Source organism: Sus scrofa, chromosome 7, assembly GCF_054392235.1.
Source record: "Sus scrofa isolate SSC_HxYL_T2T_F1_AM1 chromosome 7, Sscrofa_HxYL_maternal_Yorkshire_Landrace_v2.0, whole genome shotgun sequence".
Classification (NCBI taxonomy): Eukaryota; Metazoa; Chordata; class Mammalia; order Artiodactyla; family Suidae; genus Sus; species Sus scrofa.
The window spans coordinates 47,793,590-47,810,466 of NC_139389.1; the positions used below are offsets into that span (position 1 = coordinate 47,793,590).

General features: G+C 58.2%; 1 protein-coding gene across 28 annotated transcripts; it reads left to right on the plus strand.

The window, feature by feature from the left end:
• The first annotated feature begins 1,296 nt into the window (after positions 1-1,296).
• SLC29A1 (solute carrier family 29 member 1) lies at positions 1,297-14,564 on the plus strand. Of its 28 annotated transcripts, none has more exons than XM_084968253.1 (14): positions 1,297-1,512; positions 3,937-4,046; positions 5,238-5,320; positions 7,558-7,639; positions 7,760-7,983; positions 8,088-8,227; positions 8,737-8,871; positions 8,962-9,059; positions 9,206-9,284; positions 9,881-10,005; positions 10,529-10,640; positions 10,888-10,973; positions 11,852-12,051; positions 12,281-14,564. In XM_084968253.1, the coding sequence occupies exons 3-14, from the start codon at positions 5,292-5,294 to the stop codon at positions 12,390-12,392; spliced, it is 1,422 nt and encodes a 473-aa protein (XP_084824379.1). In that variant the 5' UTR covers positions 1,297-1,512; positions 3,937-4,046; positions 5,238-5,291; the 3' UTR covers positions 12,393-14,564. The 28 variants fall into 28 exon arrangements, 20 of the variants coding, with proteins under 20 accessions (XP_084824379.1, XP_084824381.1, XP_084824391.1 ...); XM_084968255.1 differs by having other exon boundaries at positions 9,908-10,005; XM_005666065.4 differs by lacking the exon at positions 1,297-1,512 and adding an exon at positions 1,712-1,765.
• Positions 14,565-16,877: the final 2,313 nt, after the last annotated feature.

Consider the following 16,877-nt stretch of genomic DNA (forward strand, 5'->3'; position numbering starts at 1 on the left):
CAGTCAGGCTTCTGTCCAGCAATAACAGCCCTGGCTGTCGCTATCCAGTGAGCAGGCCAGGCCTCTGCGGGGGTGGGGAGAGGGACCAGCCTTCCGCTGTCTGGCCTGGGACCCTTGCCACTTCCCTCCAATTTCTTCCCACTTCCAGCCCCCTTTGCATACAACTGTCACCTCTGGCTACCAGCCATGGCGGATCTTGTTTGACCACTAAAGCCTGCCACCCCCGCAGACCCAGAGACAGGGGCCAAGCCAGAGGCCAAAGAAGGGCCAGGAGAGGACGAGAGAGAGGCTGGACAAACACAGGGTAGGAACGGGGGTGGCGGGTAGACCCAGACATGAAGCTGCCCTCAAGCCATGGGGCAATGCCTAGAAAAACACCACCCATACCCCTCTTCCTGCCCAATGTTTGGGTAAGGCTGGAGGATGATGGTCTGTTATGTCTCTGTGGGGCCAGGAGCCAGAAGGCTAGAAGCAGCCCTTCTGAGTATCTTGGAGCGAGTCCATTGATCAATCCGAAGTAGAAAATCTACCCTACCCTCAGGACCTGCTCTGTTCTCTGGGCAGAGAGCGTGACTCTGTCTTATTCCTGCCATGTAAAGGATGTCAACACTGCTAATGGTTAATCAGTGTCTGCGGCTTTTCCAGGGGACAGGTGTCAGGCTGGACTGGATTTTCTGTCCTCGGCACCTCTCTAGCCCCCCAGGACTGAGGACTGCTCTAGGGACTGTGACTCCTCTGTCCCTCAATTTTACTGACCAACAAAAGCGGAGGAAATCCTTCCTCTCCCTTGGAGGTCTAAGAAGGGACCGACCCACTTCTTCCTCTGCCAGGGAGGATGTGGGGCTCAGCAAGACTTCTGCCTCTGAGCATCAGGACCACAGCTTTCACTCCAGGATGTAGGCTGTTCCGGGCTTTTTCTCGTCCCATTCCCAGCTGTGCCTCAGCTTTTCCAAAGTTTTGGATTTAGGAAAGGGTGAATCACGAGGGGGCTGCAGGGCTGGGCCTCCCCCCATTCCCACCCCGGGCACACATCCTCAAGTCAAAGTTGTGGGACAAAGTGTCTGTAAGTGTTAAAGGTGGGAAAACCCAGGTCACACATCATACTGATTCTGTCGGAGGGATCCCACAGCGTTGGGGGGGGGGGGAGGCAGAGGAGCGCATAGTCTGAAATGAAAGTGGCACTGAAAAGCGAGGGGGCCGCTGGAAAGGCAGACGGGGCGGTGTTGAAGAGAGTCGTGTGGGAGAGGGCTTGCGGAGCGATAACCTCAGAGATGTCAACCTCTTAGAACATCTGGTATACGGAGGCCGGGGAGGGGTGCGTCAGGACCTGCCCGAGCAGTTAGTCGCCGGGAGAGTCGCGAGACAGCTGTGTAGGAGTTTGTGTAACCCCCGCGAGGAGGCCAGGGGTACCCACTGTGGGGCTGTACCCTCCAGCCCCACGGGCTCCACGATGGGGCAGGGTTCGGCGTGGCAGGGCCGCCAGCGGTCCTATTTGCAGAAAGACCTTAGAATGTGAGCCAGGCGTCGCTGGGGGGGGAGGGGGCACTGGGTCGCGAGGGAGGGTCTCACGGCGGTCGCAGCTGCCGAGCAGGGGGCGGGGCGGGGGCAGGCGGGGCGGGGCCGCGGCGGGCGCTGCGAGCGGACGCGGGCGGGGGACGCGCCGGGGCGGGACGAGCGGAGGGCGGGTTTGAATGTGCTCCGGCGGGCGCGGGAAGCTGCCAGGAGAGCGCGCCGACCTCCGCGCCGGAGGAATCCTTCCCCTCAGGTGCTGCCCTGGGTCTGGGGTTCGGGGGACTGCAGGGCGGTAGGGGCCGCTTGCCGCCTGCCACGAGGGCAGGGAGGCCGGACGTGGCAGCTGCGCAGCCGGGAGAGGGGACGCCGAGTAGGGCCCCGGCGCGGAGCCGCGGCGCACGTGGCGCGCCGGGGCCAGGACGCGCGGGCATCCTGCCGGGATCCTGGACCCGAGCCGGGGTGGGCGACCTGGCTCCCGGGCTTGAAGCCGGCTGTTGCCGAGCTGACCTCCGCAAGGGGCGGGCGAGTTGATGGTTAATCTCGATCAATCTTGTGGTTGGTACTGGGGAGGGGCCGCACCCGTTAACTGAGCTGGGTGCGGGGTGCGGGGTGTGGGGATGTGAGGCCACGCGAATGGAGGTGGAGGAGATGTCTCTTTAACCGCTGCTTTTTATTGGCTGAATTCGTGTCCCTGGCCTCCCCTTCCTGGGCGCGTCCTCATTTACTCTCAGAGAGAGGACCTTGCTTCACTCAGAGAAAGGACAAGGACATACCCCAGATTTTCTTCTCGGGGCGAAGGGGAGCATGGTGGTGGATGAGGAATGATCCCACCCCTGCTCCTCACCCATCTCGGGGCTGCCCCTTTCCCCATGCCTTCCAGTCCCCTCTAGACCCTCTGGCCTGTGCTCCTGCCCGGTGTGAGCTCTCCTTGCCAGGATGTGTGCGTGGTGGGTGAGCCTTACACTCAAGTCAGCCTGGAGATGACCTCGACCCCTAACCTTATTTTTACCTTCGCCTCCCAGTGTCCTGGGCTGGCTGGGAAGCAGCCTTTAATACCTCCCTCCCCACCCGGAAGGAGACAAGAGTAAGCTGCACATTGGGCTTGAATTCCAGCTCACCCATTTATTAGCTCTAATACTTTAGGCAAAGGACTTAACCTCTCTTGAACCTCAGCTGCTCGCATCTGTTCACTGGAGACAGACAGTTTTGTACCAGCTTATGGTGCTTGGGAGGGCAGCCAAGGGCAGGAGAGGGTATCTGCAGAAAGTGGCTGGCCCCACACGGGATCCAAGGAAGTGGTAAATCTGATGCTACCACAAGGGTGTCCATAGAAGTTGGGGCACATGAGAGGTGCTGGGAGCCCCCAGGTTGGGGAGGTGCTCAGTTGGGTGGCTGCTTTTTCAGCAGGCCAAGGCATGACTGGAGGGACACCAGATGCTCTGAGCTGGTATCAAATCCCCTTTGCTGCTGGGCAAAGGCAGACAAAAACAAAACACCTGGGCTGGCCAGCTGAACACCAGGATGTGGGCAGGGGGAGCTGTTGGCCCCTGGAATTGAATTGTGCCCGCGATTGGGGTGGAGGCAGCTGAGAAGAGAGCAGAGGTGTCCCTGGGGGCGAGGTCAGAAACAAATACGTCTCTGAGTCAAGACAGGTTTTACTGAGGAAGGGGAGACACTCTCTCCTCCACCCTAGATGCCCGTCTGCCTTGAAACCACTTGCTCTTGACTGCCAGGAACCTTGCTGGTGGGGGCGGAGGGTGGAGCCCAGGATGGGCTGAGGTGGGAAGCTGGGGGTTTCCCCTAACTGCTACCTAACAGAAAAGATGAGTCCCCAGTCTCTTCTGCCCATCCCCCAGCATAGAGCCTTCTCTCCCCCTGAACCTCTAGAAAATGTAAAAACTGTCGTTCACCGCAGTCCCAAGTGCCCAGAACAGTGCCTGGCTGGCGTGCTGAGATCCTCTAAATATTTGTCAGAGGAAGAATGAAACACGCCCTCAGCCTCCACCTGGAGGTGTGGTGTGTGCTCTGCTCCTCCCCTCCTGGTCCTATATCCCAGGTTGCAGAGAGAGAGACACGGGACAGACTGAGGAAGGCCTTTGGAGAGGCTGGAGTTTACCCAGGGAGGGGGAGAAAGGCCCACTGAGGTCCTTTCGTGGGGTCTCCAGGGCTGGCTGTTCCAGGCTGGGGCCCGGAGCACTGGCTGCACCTGTGAGCTGACCCACCCCCTCAGCTCCCCTGCTGGGACGGCTGGTGGTCTTATCTCCCAAGCTGCAGGGCTGGGTTTTTGTTTTTTTTTTTTGTCTCCCTGGTTGTGTTTGTGTGCGAGGCTTCTCAGAATGGGGCTGCTCCCTCCCACCTCGAGGCCTGGGGGGGTCTCTCCGGAAACACCCCGTGCCGCCTCCTTCATTCTGGATCCTCACCCAGGAGGAGCCCATGGACAAGGCCTGCTGCCTGAGCCTGAGCTAGGACCACCTCCCCCGGACCGCCCGGACCCCCTCCGCCCCGATCCTGCTGCTGGCGAGTCTGGGCGTCCGGTGAGTGCTGGTCTGGTCCAGGCGGGTGAGGAGGCCAGTCCTCAAGGGCAGACCTGGCTCCAGGGCTGGGCCCGCACGTGGGGGATGCGCCCGCACACGCCCGCCCGGCTTTCCATGCCATCCAAGGGAAAACTGTTTCCTCGGCTGGTGCCGGGGAGCCTCCCCCTGCCGAACACAGAGCAGAGGAGGGATATAGAAGGGGGAGGCTGGGCACCCGGGGACTCCGCCGCCGCCACCGTCAGGCAGCCTGTGCTCTCATCCCTCCTCTTCTGTCCAATTTCACTCTCAGAAAGGGGAAGAGGACAGGGGCCTGGGAGTGAGTCAGAGAGGAACTGAGGGGGGATGGGGTGACCCTGGGGCCAGGCCAGGACCAGGGGGTCGGGGGAAGGAACAGGCTAGACTCCAGGAGGCGCTGTGGCCCCACACCCATCTTCAAGTCTTTTCCTGGAAAACTGGCCAGGAACCAGGAAGCCTCGGGGCCATGGCTGGGAAGGATGGTAAGACGCCACCCGCAGAGAGGCTGGAGTCTGGGGTGCCTCCAGGAGGGGACCAGCTCTCCAGAGCCCACCCTAGCCGTGAGCCCAGGGGTGCTCTTTCTGGGAGGGCAGAGAGGTCGGACTTGCAGAGGGACCTGAGGAGGGAGGCCTCTCTGGCTCGGCTTGGGTCATGACCCTTGGGGCTGCTGCGGCTCCTGTGGATCTGTTGTTCTGTGTCCTCCCCCTCCCCCCCTCCCCCCGTTTTCTGTTTCCCTCCTGTGTCCCCTTCCACTGTCGTCACATCACTGTCCCTGACCCCTCTCCTCCTCTTCCTTGCCTGTGCCTGCTTCTCCCTCCCTCTCAACCCTACTTCCCCCTCCTTCCCTCCCGCTCTCCACCCTCCGGTTTCCCCTGCTTACAAACTGCTTCGCTGCTGGATAAAAATAGCAGTGGCAGCGGCCAGGCCAGGCCGGCAGCCAGGTAGCTCCGGAGCTGGAGTGGAGCAGGCAGGGGGGCCCAACGGGATGGGCCCGAGGGGTCAGATTGATCAGTCCTGAGAAGCAGGGCTGGGAGCAGGGGGGGCCTTCTGGATTCTTCGTTGGTCTGCCTGCTCTGTCTGCCCCCATCCCATCCCTCCCCAACACCCCTGGAGAGTCTGAAGAGGCCTCTGGGGAAGCAGGGCCAAAACAAGGCCTCACACTGTTTCTGCCCCCAGCAAGCACCAGAAGGAGGAAGCTCTCAGCCAGGCATAACCGAGAACGCCGTCACCATGACAACCAGTCACCAGCCTCAGGACAGGTACTGGGGGACCTGGGCTGGGAATCCAGGGGAGCGGCAATGGGTCTCCAGGGCTTTGGGTGCGGTGTCCTTTGGAATTTGGGGTTGCCTTGGCTGATGGGCCTTCCAGCCAGGTAGCTGTGAGTCAGGTCTGCGTCCAGGGTGGGGGCCCTGCGTGCTGAGGCTGGGTGCTGGCTGGGGTGTCTCTGGGAAGGCTCAGGAGTCGGGGCTGGGGGGGGTACGGCAGCCCCTCCCAGGCCAGTCAGTGTTTCCACTGCTGCTCTCCAGCGGCTTCCGGCTCCTCCCGCCACCATCGAGGGGGGACTTTTGGCAGCAGCCCTCCTTCCAGAGCACATCTGGCAGGGCTGCCCCTGGGGCCTCTGCCTGAGATGACCTTGGCCCAGCCTGGTCCTCGCTCTGACCTTCCTCTCACTTCCCCAACCCCAGAGCCTGAAAGTTCCCTCCAGTTAGACCCCAACCGTGATCATGCATGGGGTGTTTTGGAGGAAGAGGATTCGAGTTCTCCAGGAGTCTAGGCCCCCAGAAGGCCGATGAAGCCATGCCTGGCGTCCCCAACATCCTTCCTTTCCGGCCTCCCAATCCCACCACGTCGCCGCCACTCATCCTGTCTGCCCTGTGCCAAAGGCCACAGAGCGAGGCCACTTCTGGCTGTGGGGCCTTGGGCACTTCACTTGATCTCTCTGGGACTTTTTCCCTCCTGTAAAAGAGAGGCGAGGTGTATTCATATGGGAGGGAAATTTTTTTATTTTTAGGGCTGCAGGTGCTGCATATGGAAGTTCTCAGGCTAGGGGTTGAATCAGAGCTGCAGCTGCCAGCCTATGTCGCAGCTGCCACCGCAGCAACGCCAAATCCGAGCCACCTCTGCAACCTACACCACAGCTCAAAGCAACACTGGATCCTTAACCCGCTGAGCGGGGTCCAGGGATCAAACCCGTATCCTCATGGATACGAGTTGGGTACGTTTTCCACTGAGCCACAGTGGAACTCCTGGATGGGATGGAATCTAAGTACAGGCCCCAGGTCATTGGTTGGTTCCCTCCCTGGTGTCCTCCGTTCCCAGGCTGCCTGCCGCCCCATCCCCAGCACCCCCACTCTGGTGGCAGCTCTGCACCCCTCTCCCTTCCCCATCAGCCTTGTGGCTACTCACCCAGCCCCACTCTGGCCCTCCAGCCTGTGTGATCTCGGCTGGGAGTTTCTCCCTTCATCTGGGCCTCTGAATCAAGCCCTCACCCCTCTTCTTCAAGGTGGGGAATATGTGAGGGGGGGCCGGTGGGGGGACCGCGCTTGTCAGGGATCAGACCTACCCATTTGGGGTGCTCTCCCAGACCTCACGGTCTGTGGGGCCAGGTCCTGCGCCCTGGCCAGACCGTGCCCTGACTGCCTTGGGCTTGTCCCTGCCAGCTCTGTAAGGAACATGGTTGTGGGCTCCGGGGAGAGAGTGGCAGACAGACATGTCTGGAGACCATGTTGGGAAGGTCCAGGGCTGCCTGGGGGAAGCTGGAAGCTGTCTGATCCCAGACAGGCCCTGGGGAACAGGGCTTGGGGCAGTGCTCTCACCCAGGCTGGGTGGTGACTGTTTACACCCTGGGGCCCAGATGATGATGTCCAGTGGTCTGGCCGCCCCCCGCCCCCGGCCCGCCTATCTTCCATGGTGGGCCCTACAAAGCTGGTTCTGTCTGGACCAGGAGAAAACAGCTCCCTCACTTCCCAGCACCCTGCCTGCCTGCCTGCGTGTCCCACTAGGTCCAGAATGGTCTGGGAGTTTCCTGACCTCAGATCCTATTTGGAGAGCCACCCAGCCTGCCCAGCCAGCATAATCACTTCCAGCCTGCCCGGCAGGGGTGGAGGACACTTGTGTTTGCTTTCTCACTCATCCGCCCACCCCTCAGCCTTCGGCAGGATTTCCAAAACCACCTCCGGATGTGTGGGTCGCCCTGGTTCCCAAGCCTGCAGGGTCCCCCGAGTCTTCAGGGCTGAGAACCAAGGTCCTTAGGGCCATGCCCTTCGGTCCTGTGTCCCTGGTCCCCTTCCCCCTCGGGACTCCTCTGTGCCTTTCCTCCCATCCCAGGCCTCCTCCTCCTCCCTCTCCTCCACATACACCCCTAGGAGGCTGCATGCCCTGTGCTCTGGGACAGCTGAAGAGGACAGAAGATGGGACAGGGGGTGCCCCAGGTTTGATCTGGGAAGGAGGATGGGCTGGCGGGTCACCTGGTCCCATTTTTCTTTTCCATTCCCAGGTACAGAGCCGTCTGGCTCATCTTCTTCATGCTGGGGCTGGGGACGCTGCTGCCCTGGAATTTTTTCATGACAGCCACTGCGGTGAGACGGGAGGGCAGGCAGGGGCTCAGGGGCCCTGTCCACTGGGCACACAGGGCCTGGGTCTGAGCTTGCGGCCACAGGGAGAGAGGGTCCAACACTCCTCTCTGCCACCCTCAACAGTATTTCACAAACCGCCTGGACATGTCGCACAATGTATCCTTGGGCCCTGCTGAATTGAGCAAGGACGTCGAGCTCTTGGCCACCTCCGCAGCACCCTTGGCCACCTCCACCACACCCTCGACAGAGCGGAACTATCTCAGCGCCATTTTCAACAACGTCATGACCTTGTGTGCCATGCTGCCCCTGCTGCTGTTCACCTGCCTCAACTCCTTCCTGCATCAGAGGTGAGCCCCCCATCCCTCGCTGCCTCCTGCCCTCCCCCCACTGAGCCCCTGCCCTGTCTTCACCGCCCGTCTCTGCCACCGCCACTGTCACGGCCTCTCCGCAGGATCCCCCAGTCTGTTCGGATTCTGGGCAGCCTGGTGGCCATCCTGCTGGTGTTCCTGATCACTGCCATCCTGGTGAAAGTGTCCCTGGACCCTCTGCCCTTCTTTGTCATCACCATGATCAAGATCATGCTCATTAACTGTAAGCGGGGTGGGGAGAGCTTCCCATGTGCCCGCCCCCTGCCTTCAGACCCGCAGTGGGCATTCCTCCCCCAGGGGGTCAAGGTTCAGAGGCCCAAGTGCTCACGGACCAGGGCCGGGAGTGGGATGAAGAAAAGGGAGTAAAGGAGTTCCCGTTGTGGTGCAGCGGAAACAGATCCGACTAGGAACCATGAGGTTGCGGGTTCGATCCCTGGCCCCACGCAGTGGGTTAAGGATCTGGTGTTGCCGGGAGCTGTGGTGTAGGTCACAGACGCGGCTTGGATCTGGCGTTGCTGTGGCTGTGGTGTAGGCCGGCAGCTGTAGCTCTGATTATCCCCTAGCCTGGGAACCTCCGTATGCCACAGGTGTGGCCCAAAAAAAGACAAAAAAGAAAAAAAAAAAAGACTAGAAAAGGGAGTAAAGCAGGAATCATAGGGACCTGTTTTCCCAGGGCCCCCCCCCACCCATCCGGCTCCCCCCTCCCCTGCTGATGCCCACCCTGTCCCCCAGCGTTCGGTGCCATCCTGCAGGGCAGCCTGTTTGGCCTGGCCGGCCTCCTGCCCGCCAGCTACACAGCCCCCATCATGAGTGGCCAGGGCCTGGCAGGCTTCTTCGCCTCCGTGGCCATGATCTGCGCCATCGCCAGTAAGTCTTTCTGTCTGTCTGCCTGTTGCCCAGATTGTGGGGGAAGAAGGGGTGGGACCTGTCTCTGATCACTGATACCCTCTACCCCAGGTGGCTCGGAGCTTTCGGAAAGTGCCTTCGGCTATTTTATCACAGCCTGTGCGGTTATTATTTTGACCATCATCTGTTATCTGGGCCTGCCGCGGCTGGTGAGCGCCTGGAGAACGCTGGGGTTTGCGGTCTGGGGGTGGATCCAGGGCTCCAGACCCAGGGTATTCTGAGGCCTAAACCTGGGGGAGGTGAATTCTGGAGATTCCGAATCTGAATCCACCTCCCGGTCTCCCTCACTTGATAGGAATTTTACCGCTACTACCAGCAACTCAAGCTTGAAGGGCCTGGGGAGCAGGAGACCAAGCTGGACCTCATTACTAAAGGTCTGAAGAGCCTGAGGAAGCGGGGGGTGGGGGGTGGGGGGGAGCCTGAGCAGAGGGCAAGAATGAGCGCTGCTGGAGTCCCCATCGTGGCTCAGTGGTAACAAACCCGACTAGTATCCATGAGGATGCGGGTTTGATCCCTGGCCTCGCTCAGTGGGTTAAGGATCTGGTGTTGCCGTGCGTTGCCGTGTAGGTTGCAGATGAGTCTCAGACACACAGCGTTGCTGTGGCTGTGGTGTAGGCCGGCAGCTGCAGCCTCCGATGTAACCCCTAGCCTTAAAAAAAAAAACGAGCGCTGCTGAGATGCCAGAGACCAGAAGGCAGGAGCCAGGGATGGGGTGAGGGCTGGGATCGAGAGGACAGCCTGGGTGGCCTTGAATGCCTGAGGACATTGGGAAGCAGTTTCAGATTCTTGGACAAGGCGTAACCTGCCCAGAGGCTCCTGAGAGAGGTCAGGACCGGGATTCAGAGGAGGTCTGAACTGGCCGGGTGTGGCTGTGTGCTGGTCAAGGGGGTGTCTGCTCCCAACTAAGCCCAGCCCTTTGCGGGAGGATGTTTGTGCCATCTGTTGCCCTGTCCTTCCCCCCAACTTGAAGATCCTTCTACAACCTGTCCCCCGCCAGGAGAGGAGTCAAAAGCAGGCCAAGAGGAGCTCAGAGTTTCTGCCTCCAACTCTCAGCCCAGCAACAAAAGCCACTCTGTCCGTGCCATCCTCAGAAGTGTACGTGGCCCTTGGGGCATCCTGCCTTCTGCTCCTCCACCCTTTCTCTCTCTCTCTCTCTCTTTTTTTTTTTTTCATTCCTTCTTCCCCCGCTTCCCGAGCTACCTCCTAGCACTGTCTATCCCTTCCCTTTCTTTTTTTTTTTTTTGCTTTGTTTTTTTAGGGCCTCACCCATGGCACATGCAGGTTCCCAGGCTAGGGGTCAAATCGGAGCTGCAGCTGCTGCCTCTGCCACAGCTCATGGCAACGGCAGATCCCTAACCCACTGAGCAAGACCAGGGATCGAACCCATATCCTCATGGATACTAATTGGATTCATTTCCCCTGTGCCACAATGGGAACTCCCTATCCCCTCCCTTTCTGATTAAAGACTGGCCACTTGCCTGGATTCTTGCGTGCGTGCATGTGGGCACACACCTCTGTGTGTGCGTGCATCTTTCTGTCTGTCTTGGGGTGGGGAGTCTTGGTTCTTTAATGAGGCACAACCGCCATGAAGACACGGGCCTGGGTCCCTTTCCTCCAGATCTTAGTCCCGGCTCTCTCCGTCTGCTTCGTCTTCACGGTCACCATTGGGGTGTTTCCTGCCGTGGCTGCCGAGGTCAAGTCCAGCATTGCGGACACCACCAGCCCCTGGAGTGAGGACACCATGGGTTCCCAGGATGGGGCAGGAAAGGGGCTTGAGCAGGGCCGGGAGCCCAGGAGGAGGGGAGTCTGGACTGCTGCCTCCCCAGCCAGACCTTCCTGGTTCATTTGCCCTTCCCTGGGCTGGAAACATCTCCATTTTACAGCTGGGAAAACTGAGTCCCAGTGAGGGTCAGGGTTGCTGGATCCTGCCTCTCCTGGACCTGATAACCCTCCCCCAATCTCCTCTTCCTCTTCCAGATAACTACTTCATTCCTGTGTCCTGTTTCTTGACTTTCAACATCTTTGACTGGCTGGGCCGGAGCCTCACAGCCGTCACCATGTGGGTAAGTGCAGGAAAGGGGTACCAAGTCCCTGCGAGAGGGGAGTCAGCCTGAGGCCCAGAGAGGGAACCAAGAAAGTATGGTGGGAAGGGGGCCAAGACATATGGAGTTCCTGATGTGGCTCAGTAGGTTATATACCCAACTAGTATCCGTGAGGTTGCAGGTTCGATCCCTGGCCTCGCTCAGTGGGTTTAAGATCTGGTGTTGCCATGAGTTGCAGTGTAGGTCACAGATGCGGCTCAAATCTGGCGTGGCTGTGACTGTGGCATAGGCCAGCAGCTGCAGCTCCAATTCGACCCCTAGCCTGGGAATCTCCATATACCATGGATGTGACCCTAAAAAAAAAAAAAAAAAAAGACATGATCTATGTATAGTGAGGTGCACAGTGTAATGAATATATGTATACACACCAGTAAACAAACATCCCTGATAGTCACTGCCCAGGTCAAGAATAGATCATTCCCGGAGTTCCCATCGTGGTTCAGTGGTTAGTGAATCTGACCAGGAACAATGAGGTTGCGGGTTCGATCCCTGGCCTTGCTCAGTGGGTAAAGGATCTGGCATTGCCGTGAGCTGTGGTGTAGGTCACAGACGTGGCTCGGATCCCGCATTGCTGTGGCTGTGGCGTAGGCCGTTGGCTGCAGCTCCGATTGGACCCCTAGCCTGAAAACCTCTATATGCTGCAGGAGCGGCCCAAGAAATGGGAAAAAAAAAAAAAAGAGTAGAACATTCCCCAGCCCTCTAGAAGGTGCTACCAGGCCCTCTCCCCATCAGTCCTGCCAGGGTAACTGGATCCCAGGGGACCCCAGGTGGAGCCCTGGGGGCCTGGGTGTGCCCTTGGGCCAGCCCAGCCTGACTTGGGCACTGCCTGGTCCCTGCAGCCTGGGAAGGACAGCCTCTGGCTGCCGATCCTGGTCCTGGCCCGACTGGCCTTCGTGCCTCTGCTGCTGCTGTGTAATGTCCAGCCCCGCCACTACTTGCCCATGGTCTTTGACCACGACGCCTTGTACATCTTCTTCATGGCTGCCTTCGCCTTCTCCAACGGCTACCTCGCCAGTCTCTGCATGTGCTTCGGGCCCAAGTGAGTGGGGAATGTGGTGGCCTCTGGCAGGGTCTCGAGCTCTCGTGGGGGCTACTCCAAACAGGGAGAGAGGGCAGGAGATTCTGGTCCTGGAGCTGGGGGGGTGCTCTCAGGACCAGCGGGAGAGAGGCGGGATGGGTGGGTGAGCAGAGTTCGATCCTCTGGGGGGGACTGGGGTCGGGGGCGGGGGGGGTGCCCATCCTAAGGTGGCTCACCCTCCCTCCTTTAGGAAGGTGACGCCGGCCGAGGCAGAGACCGCTGGAGCCATCATGGCCTTCTTTCTGTCTCTGGGCTTGGCGCTGGGGGCCGTCTTCTCCTTCCTGTTCCGGGCGATCGTGTGACCATGGGTGGCTGGAAGGACGGCCGGCAAGGACAGCACCGGCCACCAGCTCCCACCCGCTTCTTCTTCAGGGACAGGCAGGGGTCATCTGGAGGTTTCCCTTCCAGCTGACTCCTGCTGCTTTCACACGGCCTGTGCTGGGCCTGGCACCCAGGTCCGGAGGAGTGAACCTCTGGATGGACGGTGGGGACATGGTGGGCCTGAGGGCCAGAGTCGAGGGAGGGGACACAGCCTCTGCATCTGCTTAAGTACCCCCAACACACACACATGGCTCTGACCCCTGCCTGAGCAGAGTGGCAGAGGCTCTGAGCCTTGCTCTGAGCCTTGGGGGGGGATGTGTCTGTGTGTCTATCTGCCTGTACCGGGGTGGCCAGGGGCCAGGACTCGTTGTTCTAAAGTCCGATCTGATATTTCCATCCGGCTTCTGGCCTCTTCCCCCTTCCTCTCCGTGTTCCTACCCATCATGAACCCTGTACAGTTGCCATTTATTTTGCTGCCTTTATATATATATATATACACACACACACACACACACACATACATACTCAAAACAGGTGCCTTCAGAGGCTCTCTGATTAAATAAACTTTTTTTTTTTTTTTACTCTCCATGGCTTCCGTCCTCCAGGCACAGGCTCCCCGTCCTCCATGCCCTGGAGAAACTAGAAGGATGGCAGCCTGAGTCTGGGGGGATGAGCATGACCCAGATGGGCCTTGGCCAGCGCTGGGCCTGGCTCCAAAGTGTGTGTGGGGGTCTGTCCTCTTAGCCCCGGAGGGACTACAGTGCCTCCTACTGGGGCCACTGAGGAGGGGCAGGCCCGGAGCCAGGACACCCAGACCGTTGGCCATTCTCCTTTGCTGTTTCATTCCTTTCATAAGCCTGGGGGTGGAGACAGTGCCCCATCTTTGTTTTGTCTTCACTGTCACCCCCTCCACTGTGTCCTCACCTCAAAGCCACCGGAGTGAGCACTCTAAAACTGGCCAGTCCCTTCCGCCCCCCCCCCCCAAACTCCAGGCTGCCCCACTCCCATCAGGAAAGTTCTGCTCTGCCTGGCACTCTGCCCTCACCCTGAAGCGCAGACTGCCTGGTGAACAAGGGGCTTATGTGTCCTCATTGAAGCTGGGCCCCCTCTTCCAAGACTTGCCTAGGGAGGTGTGGGGTGGTGGGGGCCATACCACTGGGTCCCTGTCTCAAAAATGACTCCCTGGAGTTCCTGTTAACAAACCTCAGTGGTTAACAAACCTGACTAGGATCCATGAGTATGCAGGTTTGATCCCTGGCCTTGCTCAGTGGGTTAAGGATCCAGCGTTGCTGTGAGCTGTGGGTAGGTCGCAGATGTGGCTCCCATCCCATGTGGCTGTGGTGTAGGCCTGTGGCTACAGCTACGATTCAACCCCTAACCTGGGAACTTCATATGCAGCAGGTGCAGCCCTAAAAAGACAAAAGACCCTCCCCCAAAAAAAATCCCTGATAGGAAATGGGACCAGAGTTCTGGGCCCCTGAACACCCCCCATCCCCACCACCCCCACTCTGTCCCTTGGCGTTTCCATCAGGGCTTTATTTCTCACAATTTAATTGAAGGCTTCAGGCTTCAATAAAGGCTGTTGGCACATTTTTAAAGGTCTTCAGTGCGCTCTGAGGTCCTGACAGGGGAATTAACTATATCTTCACATTGGGAACCAGAGTCTGGAGTCCACATATATGTCCCAGGGGTACCTGTCAACCTGGGATAGGTAATCTGAGGGCAGAAAACATGGTGTTCCTTTCTTATCAGGTTCAAAAGCCAGGGGGCGCCATCTCTGCTCCCTCCCAGTCCACCTTGATACCTCCATCCTACCCAAAGCCAAGAGTCCTATTGGGCTCTTCCCATTATGGCCCCTCAGGGACCCTGTGCTTCTTCCCTGGGTCCCTCCCCTACCTTCTGCCTGACCTTTCAGGAGTCAGGTCTCCAGCCCGGCCCACAGGTTGTCACAGGATAATCTGAAAACACGTTTAGTCACAGGCTGGTTTCTCTGGAGCATGCCAGGCATTTCCTGATCCTCCACCAGCAGCGGGCAGTTCACACTGCCCTCCCCCCACTGCACCTCAGAACTTCTGCAACTGGTTTATGCTCTTACCCCACTTACCAGTCATGTCTTTCAGGTTCCAATAAACATTCCCTTTGTTTTCACTCAAGCTACTAGTGCAGTCCCTGGATCCTGATGATACTCAGAAATGTTTGCTTCCAGAGTTCCCGTCGTGGCACAGAGGCAATGAATCTGACTAGGAACCATAAGGTTTTGGATTCAATCCCTGGCCTTACTCTAAGTGGCTGAAGGATCCGGCGTTGTCTTGAGCAGGGGTGTAGGTCACAGACGGCGGCTCAAAGCTGATGTGGCTGTGGCTGTGGTGGTGGCGGCTGTGGTGTACGCTGGCAGCTGCAGCTCCAAATCAACCTCTAGCCTGAGAACCTCCATATGTCAGGGGCGTGGCCCTAAAAGGCACACACAAAAAAGTTTTGCTTCCTTGCATCTGCTTGTCCCTCTGCACACAGGGGACTCCAGCTTTGTGCTAGCACTTATCTTCTCATTGCCTGTGCCCATGGGATAATGGATGGACGTTGAGTAGTTTTCTTTCAACTGCAGTATTGATTTGAAAGCCGAAAAGCATTGAGATTACAGTCACTTTTTTTTTTTTTTGTCTTTTGTCTTTTTGGTTGTTGTTGTTATTGTTGCTATTTCTTGGGCCGCTCCCGCGGCATATGGAGGTTCCCAGGCTAGGGGTTGAATCGGAGCTGTAGCCACCAGCCTACGCCAGAGCCACAGCAACTCGGGATCCGAGCCACGTCTGCAACCTACACCACAGCTCACGGCAACGCCGGATCGTTAACCCACTGAGCAAGGGCAGGGACCGAACCCGCAACCTCATGGTTCCTAGTCGGATTCGTTAACCACTGCGCCACGACGGGAACTCCTTTTTTTTTTTTTCTTGTCTTTTTCTTGAGCCGCTCGCATGGCATATGGAGGTTCCCAGGTTAGGGGTCTGATCGGAGCTGTAGCCGCCAGCCTACACCACAGCCACAGCAACGCGGGATCCAAGCCACGTCTGCAACCTACACCACAGCTCACGGTAACGCTGGATCCTTAACCCACTGAGCAAGGCCAGGGATTGAACCCGCAACCTCATGGTTCCTAGTCAGATTCGCTAACCGCTGCGCCATGACAGGAACTCCAACAGTCACTAATTTCTAAACTGAAATTGAGGAGAATTACTGGAGTATTTTTTCCAAAAGTTTGTCTAATGCAAATGGCAACAATTACGACTCATGACCTCTGTCTTCACCTGATAATGGGGAGTGGTGGTGGTTAGAGCAGCTCCCAGGCCTCTTGTCAGTGTAGCTGCAGTGATGGCGCCCGGTCACAAGTGGGCGCTCTGCAGACAGCACCGCCTGTTGGAAGGCCGAGCTCTGAGGCCTGGTCACCTTTTTCCTCAGCATTTTGCTTCTGCTCATGTGGGTAAGGGCTGAGCATGAATCAGCCAGGTGGTCCTCCTCCTGCCATGACTTGTGCTGTTCATCACCTTCCTTCCGTGTGACATTTCTGCCCCAGGAAGTGGTCTGTGTTTTTGGCCACTGTACTTTCTGGGGTGGCTGCCACTGCGACACAAACATTTTCCTCTTATTTAATCTTACATGGTGAATTGAAAAGTTGAGAGCTCCAGAAAGATTAGCAGTCATTCTTAAAAGTAACATGAAGCCTCAGGTGTAATTGTATTCTTTGGGGTGAGTATGGAGAGGGCAGTAGGCTAGGGGGGTGCTTGACAGGAAACCCCCGATTGTTGGGAAAATTATTCTCTGAATCTAGTGATTCAAGATGGTTGTGAGCAGAGAAGTGCAGAGTCACTTTAAAGAGATAGCCCTCTGGCTAGCAGACCTTGCCAGAAACCAAGGTCTTGACACATAGGAAGAGTGGCGGGCTGAGGGAGGGAGAGGCCAGGCTGGCAGTGAGGTCCATCTGGTTCCTGGGGCAAGTTGGCAGAGAGTGGAGATGGGCAGAGCCCATGTTTGCCTCACCACCCTTTCAGGGCTGATGTCCCAACTGAGTTTCCTCTAGCTCATCTGTACCTGAGCTCACATTCTGCGTGGGTCCCCTTTGAGGGCCTCTGTGCTCACTAGGCCCTGCACAACCTTGGCAGTCCTGGTGCTCCCTGCCAATAAGCCAGCTGGCGGTCTAGCTTCTGACAGCAAGGCAAGTGCTAAATGACTCAGCAGGACCCCGCAAAATCCCCTGCTTCTGCTCAGCACAGCTGCCTGTTCCATGGATTGGGAGTGGTTCCGATTCAGAGCTGAGGATTCCATCTTGGGCCTGCCAAGTGTATGACCTTGGACTAGTCACCCAACCTCTATGGCCCAGATCCTTGTTCTTTAAACCAGGTGACATAGGTGTGGACTTGCTGAGGATACTTAAGGGAGTCTGCGGGAGAGCCTGGGCACAGGAGCTGCGGACCCTA

Coding starts and splice junctions, on each gene's coding strand:
- SLC29A1 (XM_005666064.4), top strand. Junction 7,984..8,087: donor AACTCCTTCCTGCATCAGAG/GTGAGCCCCCCA, acceptor GCCTCTCCGCAG/GATCCCCCAGTCTGTTCGGA. Junction 8,228..8,736: donor CAAGATCATGCTCATTAACT/GTAAGCGGGGTG, acceptor CCTGTCCCCCAG/CGTTCGGTGCCATCCTGCAG.